The sequence below is a fragment of the Gnatocerus cornutus genome, chromosome 8 (assembly GCF_029298725.1).
Source record: "Gnatocerus cornutus isolate USDA-ARS CGAHR chromosome 8, icGnaCorn1.1, whole genome shotgun sequence".
Lineage (NCBI taxonomy): Eukaryota > Metazoa > Arthropoda > Insecta > Coleoptera > Tenebrionidae > Gnatocerus > Gnatocerus cornutus.
Window position 1 is genome coordinate 16,474,087 of NC_142240.1, and position 10,705 is coordinate 16,484,791.

The window sequence follows — 10,705 nt, forward strand, 5'->3', positions numbered from 1 at the left end:
TGTTGAGGTGTTGATAAAAAGTCAGTGTGGAGCACATAAATCTATTCTGACATAAACTTCATAGTAAACACATTTAATACATAGATGAGTAAGAATAGTGTACAAGTAAAATTATTCATGGTTAAAAGGCACGACTTGGAAAAATACAAAATGCTGAAATTCGTAAATGTCTCAACAATACTCTAAAGAAACCAATGGAATGTAAATCGTCTCAAACAATGAGAAAGTCGTACATAAATAGGCTCTGCTTACAACTAACACAAACAAAAATCAACAAAATAGAAACTTGGCCAGAAATACTTTGAGCACTTGTATTTATATACAAAAAATAAGTACTTATATAACTAGAAAACAAAACTAGAGTTCAATCAAACGAAAAACTTACAATTCTGTTAACACGAGTAAACAAACTCTAAATAGACTAAATAGGCCGTTTTTGAGTATATTTTATACGGAGTACAGTTCCTAATGAGGGAAATAATCTTACTACATCTATCGCGTAACTCCAACTGCCCGCAGATCCTTCCCACGGCAAGGACAAGCGGCAGTTTGACCTAACAATTTGTCTATTCTACATGTTCAACAACCAGTTATATTAACAATTAGTAGCAACAAACACTAGTCAGCAACATCGAAGATTCAATAGCGATTCGGGTAAGTCGGAACGAAAGTCAGGATCAGGCCGTTTTCTTCTTCATTTCAAAGCATAAGAAAGCGGGGGGAAAACATACTCTGGTTTATGGAAGAGCAGGATCATGGGAAGTGTGCACCCACTTATCTTACTTGACAGAAATGAGCAAAAACACAGAAAACAAAGAGTTCTTATGGTAATGATTTGATCGATAATGCTGCACCAAGTGCTGTACATGTGAAAGGAAGCCTATCAAAATAACTTTGTCGAATTATCCACCACATAAATATCACAAAGTTAGTTAAGAACATAGCAAACGTAACGTCCAAGCTAATTTTCCAGAGAGGGACTCTCTAAAATGCTTTTTTTTCCAACGATATTCGAGAAGTGTGCATGATCTAAAAATTGGTCCCAGAACAGAACCCTGTAGATCACCGAATTAAATAAGTGGGGACTGAATGATTGTACAGAAAAACAAAAAATGAGATCAGGTCACTAAATATTCTTGAGGCGTCTACTGGAAAAGTAGCTTGGACTTTCAACTTAACTCAAAATGACTAGATACATTAAACCCGCTCAGTAATACCAAATTTTAGAACTGAGATGTATCAAAAATAAACTATACAATGGCATTGATTTAGTTTGGTATGTTTTATCGAATACTATGACACTTATTGGGGCAGACCGGGCAGGGAAAGTGGTAACGCAGTTTCCACCTTGCAGTTAACGTCACTAGTCTGAAAATTAAAAGAAATGCATGGCCTGACCGAATTCTCACAGCCATTTATCATATTTTGTTCCTACCACTTTCCCCATGGGCGATGAGGCAAACATAATCGCGGGATACCTAAATAAATAAAACAATCGGTAAACTTGCGTTACGTTGCAAATTAACAATAATTCATTTATCACTTTAAACGCTCTCTAATATTACTTTTTTTCTCTAATATCTACTATCACAATAAACGATAAACATCAATACAGACTATAATTATTATAGTAACAAGACCAAAGGACTGTAGCACTTAAAAACATCTGGGCCACCTTAACATTTTGATTGTCGAGAGTATCAAAGACAGTATTCGTTAAATAAATTACGACAATATTCATAAATATTGCACTTTGCTTACTTTACAACTAGAGATTGAAGGTTCTCTTCAGGTAACTCACAGTAAGACGTGGAAAAAAGATTGTTTTTGTTTAAGATAACAGTCACGGAACTCCGCTGCTTTCGGATTCCACCCTCGCCATCCGCGTCTCGAACTCTTTCAAAAGAGCTATTTTCGCCTGCAATTCACAACCACTTTCACCACCACACCACAACCGCAGTGAAAAACTTCACCCTTAATGGACCAAACACAAAAAACTCGTGACAAATTTGTGTTTAGTGCATTAGCACCCCCCGTCCCTGCTTACCTTGTTCCTACACTCCGCTAAGGCATCTTTGACAGCCTCGTGCTGCCTCTGTAAATCCTCCCTCCGAGTCTCAAAAATCTGCTCCAACTTCCCCCGTTCCGAGACTCCTCGTCCCACGACCGCAGTCACAGCTTCTCTTTTAACCCTCGTAAACTGCTCTCGATTCCTGTGTTTCTTCGCCAGAGCTTTCACTTCTTCGCGATGGTCGGCCTGCAACCTTCGCATCAAATCCGCGGTTTCACGGTCGAATTGCTCTTTAAGAGTCTTCAGTTGGTTGGTTTGCGACACCTTCATCACTTTTTCGGCGGTGTTGTAAATCAACTCGTGGTATTTTTCTCGGAGTTCTTTTTCTTGGGACACGAATTCGCGATTTACGGAGAGGAGACGCTCGGAGTGACTACGGGGTAAAGATGGTTTGTCGCTTTCGCCGCTGCTGGTTTCTGGACCGTCGGCGACGCTGGTGAGAGGCTCCGCGCTAGGTGACTCCGTGGAGAAGACACCGCTCACGCTGGAAAGAAATTTTTATGAAAACGTGTCTAAAATTTTGATTTATCATGCGTGATGATATTTAAATTATAAGCATGCCTGGCTACTTATTTTCACTGTCAGTAATAATTACTATGTTACACAACAATGTCCTCAGAATTGTTGACTATAATTGGCTAAGAACAGTCAGACATGCATGGCAAGCATATTGTCGTCGGTAGTTTTTCGTCGGTGCAATAGTTCGTGCATAAATTTAGTGTGACACCAAAACTCACCATACTGCGCAAAGTCCCCACATACCAGTTGGTTGTTCAGAACAACTGGTCTGGTTCTCCGCCCTTTAAAAGTTACAACTTGTAACATAGTAACTATCGCTCTTACTAACAGTGAAAGCCAGCACATCCTCATCAAAACACAAAACTTACATGTTCTTACTGGACAACCTCTTAACCAACTTCATGTGTATCAATCTCGATCTCTTCTCCGAGAAGTCGCCCGATTTCTGACTCTGTAAAGTCATCTTCTTCTTCTCGTGCTTTTTCCTTAAAGTATCCAATTTCTTATCTAACTCCAGTCGTTTCTCTTTCACTAGTTTATTGTCTAGAATTTTATCTACAGGCTCAGCGATCAACTCCTCAAACTTCTCTTCTTTAACTTCCACGGGTTTCGCCACAGAGTTGACTTCCGGTGTGGTGCTTTTTTCTATACTGGTGGCAGTCACAGGTCCTTCGTTATCCGACGCGATGTCCACGGAGGCCGAACTGGTCGCTGCCAGAGGCCTCTGAATTGGACTTCCGTTAGTAGCGTGTTCTTTGGCTGCTTTCGCAAGGATGCTCTTTTTCATGTCTTCGCCTCCTTCGCTCGGTTCCATGTCGTCAGTGAGGACCGCTAACTGTTGCGCTCTTTTATCGAGGTCGCTTTGGTATTTTATAGGATTTGCGAGGGCTTCTGCAAAGTCCGACAAACCATCAGGAACGTAGTCCTTAACGACGATTTGAACAAAAAGAGTGGTCAATGGGAGAGGTTGGCCGATTTCTGTCCGAAGATTCACATGACGGTAACCCGGACAGAGACCTACGACTGGGAGAATGCGGTGGCCGATGAACCGGCCTGATTCTTCGTAGGCGGCGATCCGGATGGACGCGAGATCTGGAAGAACCACCTAAAAAAAAATTGATAATACGTGTTTTTGGTGGTTTTTGGAGTCACCTTTTTGAAGACGAAGGGCTCCTCGTCGTAGACGGGATTGATGCCGTTGCTGGGCACCGTCTTGGTGCGGAAGGTCTTCCTCACCGTGTCCGCTGGTAGGCCATACATCTCCACCTCAACATAAGTCCCTACTCTCTTGTCAGTCAGAAATTGTCCAGATATCACAGTTACTTTGACTGTACCAGCGATGATACCGTCGACGGTGGATTCAGCGAAGGGATAAAACCTTCGATCGGTTCTTCGCATGAATTCGGGCTTGAGCAAATAACCGCACCGGAAGTTGTATTCGAAAATGCCGAGATTGAGTTGCATGGCCAAATCCAAAGTTTGAAAATTCAACGCGACTAGCTGACATCCAGCGTTCCAGAACACCTGTGGCATGAAGTTGGACGAGTCGAACCGCGTTCCAGATGGATACACTCGACTCAACTGGTGTTTATTGTAGTTGACGAACTGCACTGGATACAATTTCAACAGATTCGTCGCTTGTTTTTCGTCAAATGAGGACATCTCATAGCTGCGATTTTTCTCTATAAAACAAAGACTTTACAAACAGCCACAACGCAAACAAAACAACAAACTTTTCGCGTTTTCAAAGCTGGAGAAATGTACGGGCTGAACATAATTAACAAGAGCTGATATCTCAGCCCCCGCTTCAGTTTCACTGGCGGTACTCGCGGGTCTATGGTCGCTTCCTTCATTCGCCGCTTCCGTCGGATTATCAGCTTCCAATGTTTCGCCGTCCTCTTCACTCGACGTATCCTCATCCTCGGTACCAGTGGAGTCTTTAGAACCCTTTAATAAATAAAGAAATCGATTGAAACGCCAAACGTTAATGTTTTATTCACGTTACTTGTCTCGTCTGAAGCGGAGGAGCGTGATGGGGCACGTCACCATTTCCTGTTGGCTCAGACAACGGAGCTTCCGGTTGTGCGCTTTTTTTGTTATGGTGGTGATGGTGATGGTGGTGGTGTTTTTTTTTATTCTTTATGATGATCTTCCGCTTCAAAACTGAAGGTGGAGGCAACGGCTGACCTTCAAAAAGACGCTTGATTAATGAGGCGTCGCCCAAACCCACTTTCTAGACACGAACTTTAGTGTGATCTTGATAGAAAATGTCATGGGTCAGTGAAACTATTACCAAGAAAGTAAAATCTCCACCGAAAACCCATTTCTTTTATGATACTTAAATATTTAGTAAATAAAAAGCGGATAATATTTATTTTACTAAAAGTTGCGTGTTTGTGTTAATAATTAAATTAATTGCTAAAATAAACTCTACGTTGCTGCAATTAGTTTACGTTTTTATTAGCCATAAGTTTAAAGTATTAACAGTTGTATTAACCCGAAATTTCAGTAAGTAATAATTTATGACGCAAGAAAATATTATAAATTTTACCATGCACGTACTAATTTTTGTTTGGAAAACTTTCGTTATCAGTAAGGTCTTGTTTAACACATCTTGTAATGGTAAAAATACCAACAAGGATATTTATTGGATTCTTCCGGCAGAATGTCCAGATAAGGAAATGCATTGTATTTCCAATAAACGAAATCGCTGACGTTAATTGAAACGTTAAGTGAAACTCGACGGTATGATTGGCGATTACCTGTGTAAAACTGCGTCAGCAGCACGCGGTGAATGTAAATCGCGTAATTACAGCGTCACCGAAACTGATAAAATGTGGATGTTTTACCCGGTTCTAACTTGAAGCCTTCTAGCGGCACCTCCAAGAGCATGTCACCGAAGATGTCCCTGCAGTAGTTGGCGATTTTCGCTTGTTGTCTCGGATTGCAGTGGTTTTCAAATGATAAAACTACAGGGAAGTCTGATGTTTTAAAGGCGCTCTCGGCGATGGCCTCCAAGACCTCTCTAGCTGAGATTTCTGGTACAAATGTGTAGCCGTGAACAATAACGGGCTCTTCTCTTCCGTTCCAGAAATCCAACTCCACACACCTAAAAACATCTCCGTTAAATTTATTATCAACACCTGGTTGAAATTTCAACAGACCGACATCCGGCTAATAAACATTGTCTGTACATTTCAGTGCTGGACCTGCCGGTCAACTGATGGCCTATGAGATACGTATTGTGCGAAGAATTGATAAAATAATGTGCCAACGGATGATCCATCTCATCGGAGAGCTCGTATTTACTTTGCGCAATAATATTGTTGTCTTCGGACATGAGATATCTCAAGAATCCATCGAAGGACAGCTGGCCTTTTTGAGCATTGTATTTGTTGGGTTCGTATTGCGCGATGATGTCTTTGGCTCTGGTCGTATTCGCGTAAGGGTGTAGGATTTCGTTTAGACGAGGATCTCGTTGAGTTTTATTTAGAAAATCGACAAATTGCGCTGCTGTCATGTGCTTCTTCGAACCGACACTAAAACAAAAATGTGAAAAACGAGATATGTGAACACTCCGAATTTACATGTCGCTGAAGACTTTCTCGATCTCGCTCCGCTGCGTCAAGTTCTTGTAAAAATTAAAAAAATCCTCGAATTGGAACTTTTCGGGGCTGATCGTGTCATTTTTGCCATACGGGAGTCCGGTTGTTTGCAGAACCGTTTCGATCCGCCGTTTGTCATCTCTGCTCTGAGCGAACATTTTTATAATACTGAAAAAGAGTCGTTCACTCCGAGTTTGTAAACCACACATGCATACTTTTTTATTGGAATTTTCCCAGCCTTGTCCGTGATCAGAATCAACTTAGTGTACGCTTTCTGGAGGTACATGTTAGTTGTGCCATTCATTTGGTTAAGATTGTATGCTAGACTCATGAGCGAGTCCGTCCACAACCGCGCGATCTCCTTCCTCGTACAACAAAAATTTACAAAATTGATGTTCACAAAGTCATTGGCACAACATACAGTCACTGTTTTCTCTTCCAACGTGTCTTGGGAGCCCATGGTAACAATCTGTCTTAACTTTGCATCCTGAAAAACTTGTTAAAGCAACGACTTTCCTAGAAAGTTGGGTACCTTTGGGATTTTCGCAAAACGCCCCGTCCGAGTATCCCTGACAGTGGCAATATCCAAGACGTCCATCTCGTGGTTTTGATCCACCCAGTATAAGTAAAAACCATACTGATCCACGCGCAAAGTAACGGGCGTCCCCACTCCGGAATCCTGAAAAAAAGTCCGATTTGGCGTCGATTCAGTACAATACAAATGACGCTGGAAATTAAAACGACACCCACGGCAATCGGGGACTATGAATAACTTCTGAACGAGGAAAGTAGGTGTGCTTTATGCAGATTCACGAATCACGAAATTAGCACCGTGAAATTTCGCAGATTTTATGAGATTGACGGTAGCGCCCAATGATGAAGACTCCGTCATTAATCTGATAGCTTTATGAGTATTTATCACCGATTAAGACTGAATAAAAATACACAGCGTGTGTAAACCTTAAAATAATTTTCTCAGATTTCCACGTGGCATTATTCCTCATAACAAACATTGTTTCTTATAGAAAGATTTATTTATGACGGTAGGAAGCAAAGTCATCAACTCGACAAACAAACGTTGAAAAATGCTCGCATGCCCGAACTTCGGTAACGACTTTAGAACCGCCACCAATCACTTTTAGTGCGAATTCTGTGTAAAACAAATTGCAGATTTAAAAACAAACCTTATCGAGAGGTTATCGGTTTGCAGGGTATATTTTTAAACCTATTGTGAATGGACGAATTTGGCTGTCGAACTAAATCCACAAAATATAAAACTTTTACGACATCCTGTTTATGTGCATTTTGAATTAACTATCATCCCTCTGCTACGAGTTTCTAAAACTTTATCCCGCTTTATCTTCATCACTATCGTTGACCTCTTTTAACTACTTAGCAGAAACCACATTGTCCTAATTAAGCGGCTAATCAAGTAGATAACGTTCTTATAATGAGGGGGTGTAGCTTGGGTCAATATTGAATATCTTTAGAATGAAGAAACTACAATTATCGCGTCTCTGCAAGATAATTAAAAGAACTATTGTAATGGGTCAAGAATAAAAACATTTTCCAAGGGTTAGTCACGATTCTTGGAAGCCGTGCGAAAGAATTTCTGAAGGTTAAATCACTTCCGAGAAGTGGCGCTTTACCAAATGAACGAAAAAATTGTATTGTCTTGGTGCAAATATTTGAATAACGGTCCGTGTAAAAAACTGGGTGATTTGAAATAATTTAAATAAATCCGTTTTTTATTAGTGAGAAAGTTGCAAAGTATTTTTTCAGTCGCTATTTTAAGCCTACAGCCAATTACCCCTTTTATAGTTCTTGAATACACATTAAAAGGAAATTAAATGGAAAAATATATAGGACATAAAATGCCCTGACAGGCTTCATCAACATCAGTCCATCAAACATCAAATAAGAACAGACAGACGGAAATGCAACATATTTTCCGGCCAAGAATAACATTTCATGATTATACAAATTTTTCTTTTGGCACACATCTATATTAAACCACCCTGAAATGACTTTAAGTAAGACGTTCTTGTTTTTTTTTCTCCCGGATTTCTTCCGACTTCTTAGGGTGTGGTGGTTGCTACCACTCGTGCTGGTAAACGTAAAGCCATCCGCCTCACCTCGTCCCATTTGATGAATTTTTCTCCGCTCTGCAGGGCCTGGGGCACCTCTATAGATTTGAGGGAGACAGCATTCGTTGGAGGGGGTGCCACTCCGGTCCTGCCTCCCGGAGCAGCCGACATCGCTGGAAATCTCTTCAGCACAGCATTGCACCGACACTAACCACTGACACTGACGGAACAACAAGAGGAACAACGCTGCTTAGCGCTGTTCATTCATCGTTCTCTTTTTCAATATTCTTGAACACGGCCTAACCGGAATGTAATAGTTGACGCGGTTCCGGTTAACTGGACTGAGTGGTCGGAGTCGACCAGCGATACTCTCGATACCTCACCATTTTGTTCGGACTAGATTATTTGACAATTTTGCATTGGAAGTTGCACTTTCCACACTTCTGCTGTTGCTACTGCTGCTGTTTGCCTGTTACCAGGTCTGGTGGCAGCGGCGCATGACAAGAATAGCTGATTTGGGTCAACAACCATTGTCAACCAGAGGCGAGGTGCGCGACTTGGCTGCGGACACGACGTGCTGGTGAAAATTGGTTCTTCTTCTGTTTTACAGAGAGCGCTTCCCGGTATCGATTCAAACTTCTACTAGAAAAACTCCTCTTCCTCTCATTTTGTTTTTTAATTCTCCATACTCCAAATCCTCAGCCTTTTTATGGCAGCGTTGAGAAATCTTTTTTATTATATTTGATTATGTTGAAGCGTAGAAAACTCCGCAACAATGTTTCAAAATCGTGCGCGATAATGCTGTTATCTCGCGCATTGTTATTTACTCACAAAACCTGGAAACAATGAACATTGTTTATTTAAAGCAGCGAAAAGGAATAATAGCCTCTTGTCTCGCGAAGAGTTTTATTCTGAAACCAACAAGTTAGAAGCCTATTATAGTTTTAATTAGTTTCCAATCTTTAGAATTAGAAAACCGAGATAGCTTGTCCGAACTCGCTTTCCAAACTCTTCTCATCTCGAATTTTTGATTGAAGTAAAATACACTCTAAAATTCCAATCCTGACGTCCATATCCACAATTTCCGCTTTGACTTTTCCCATGTACTTCTTTATGTTCACCAGTGGAGCTACAAAACACCCTGTAAATCAGTGTCAAACCTAAGCCTGGAAAATTTACTCCCATCAGTCATTGAGCTTCCTCTTTCCTCCATTTGCTGCTTGACAGTTTCCAATCGATCAGTCAACCTGAACAACTCCCGATTTCTTTCCGCAACTCCTTCGCTGATCCCTTTATAAGCATCCTTAATTTTAGAAAGTTGATCTTGAAGCATCCTGTACTCATCCAAAGTTCCCTCCAACTCTCTATTGAGATATTTCTCCCGATTCCCCACCTTATCCAAGGTAGCGCTTATCTCCTTGTGCAGCTTCTCTAATTGATTTTTAACCACACCTAAGGAGGAGTCGACGTTGCTTTTATACTGTTTCATTTGCTCCAAATGGGTGCGCCAGTCTCTACTCTCATTCTTGATGGTAATTTTGAGATGAGGCAAAACGCGCTCGAGCTCCAACTTCCACGTCTCTTCATTGATGTTCATTTTGATGTCGGATAATTGAGGCTCTTTACGCTTCGGCTTCACGTTATCTAAAAGAAACAAGTTTTCTTCATCGGAGTCGTCGCTGTAAGCCGCCATCATTTCTTCCTCAACACGATCGAGGTTTATTTCGGACTCGTCGTTAATCACTTCGCTTTCTTCTTGTTGCTCCTCGGGAGGAAACGGTCTAAAAAAGGATATTTAACAGGATGTAGGAGCATGGAAACGTTACTTTTTCCACGTGAAGTTTCTCACAAGAGCTTTGTCGGCGAGTCGATCTAAGATGTAAACTACGTGTTCACCGACGCCTTGCTTTAGTTTGTTGGCAGAAAAAGAGACTTGAATGTCCTAAAAAGGAGTGTCAACAAGAAAAAATCGAGTTGTGATGGGTTTGATACATTTTCGCGAACAGCCTGCAGAATTTTCTCGATGGTGTCGTTAGGATCGTCATCTTCTTGGGGTCTTTGGAAACTCATCCCAATTTTTTGTATTAAATACGAGGCCAAGAGTGCAAATAAGTAGAACTGTTCACCAGGGTTCTTCGTGACGACGAAATAAAACCTGAAGAAATATTAGCGAAAATTAGAAAAAATCGTCGGATTATTTTACCTGTGAATCGGTTTTATTTTTGCCTGTTTGAAAAACTCCTCTTCGTAGTTCAGCAACTTTAACTTGTCCAGAAGGCTTTCCATGGCACTATAAGCCGGGAAAATCTGTTCTTTTTCTTCTGACATTGTCAAAAAATTGAAAATTACAATGAGATTTTCGTTTTGGCGTCTTGTTTATTTGCTAGTCACCATGGTAACGTCGAGATTTCCTGTGCCGCCAC

At 41.0% G+C, this 10,705-nt stretch overlaps 2 protein-coding genes across 2 annotated transcripts; both read right to left on the minus strand.

Annotated features, from left to right (window-relative positions):
* Positions 1–27: 27 nt before the first annotated feature.
* On the minus strand, positions 28–8,806 carry Plc21C (Phospholipase C at 21C). Its single transcript, XM_088043996.1, has 12 exons — positions 8,331–8,806; positions 6,728–6,874; positions 6,411–6,682; positions 6,178–6,363; positions 5,755–6,129; positions 5,440–5,699; positions 4,596–4,777; positions 4,324–4,537; positions 3,743–4,272; positions 2,959–3,695; positions 2,048–2,555; positions 28–1,918 (listed from the first exon to the last, which is right to left on the minus strand). Exons 1-12 carry the CDS (start codon positions 8,451–8,453, stop codon positions 1,844–1,846), a joined length of 3,609 nt encoding a protein of 1,202 aa, XP_087900122.1. The 5' UTR covers positions 8,454–8,806; the 3' UTR covers positions 28–1,843.
* A 368-nt stretch (positions 8,807–9,174) lies between these two features.
* On the minus strand, positions 9,175–10,702 carry IFT57 (intraflagellar transport 57). The gene is made up of 5 exons (XM_088043012.1): positions 10,486–10,702; positions 10,275–10,437; positions 10,109–10,224; positions 9,462–10,063; positions 9,175–9,411 (listed from the first exon to the last, which is right to left on the minus strand). The coding sequence occupies exons 1-5, from the start codon at positions 10,608–10,610 to the stop codon at positions 9,251–9,253; spliced, it is 1,167 nt and encodes a 388-aa protein (XP_087899138.1). The 5' UTR covers positions 10,611–10,702; the 3' UTR covers positions 9,175–9,250.
* Between the last annotated feature and the right edge of the window lie 3 nt (positions 10,703–10,705).

Coding starts and splice junctions, on each gene's coding strand:
- Plc21C (XM_088043996.1), bottom strand. CDS start 8,453: ATGTCGGCTGCTCCGGGAGGCAGGACCGGAGTGGCACCCCCTCCAACG. Junction 6,683..6,727: donor GTTTTGCGAAAATCCCAAAG/GTACCCAACTTT, acceptor CAAGTTTTTCAG/GATGCAAAGTTAAGACAGAT. Junction 2,556..2,958: donor AGGTTGTCCAGTAAGAACAT/GTAAGTTTTGTG, acceptor ATTTCTTTCCAG/CGTGAGCGGTGTCTTCTCCA.
- IFT57 (XM_088043012.1), bottom strand. CDS start 10,610: ATGTCAGAAGAAAAAGAACAGATTTTCCCGGCTTATAGTGCCATGGAA. Junction 10,438..10,485: donor AAAATAAAACCGATTCACAG/GTAAAATAATCC, acceptor ATATTTCTTCAG/GTTTTATTTCGTCGTCACGA. Junction 10,064..10,108: donor AGAAACTTCACGTGGAAAAA/GTAACGTTTCCA, acceptor ATCCTTTTTTAG/ACCGTTTCCTCCCGAGGAGC.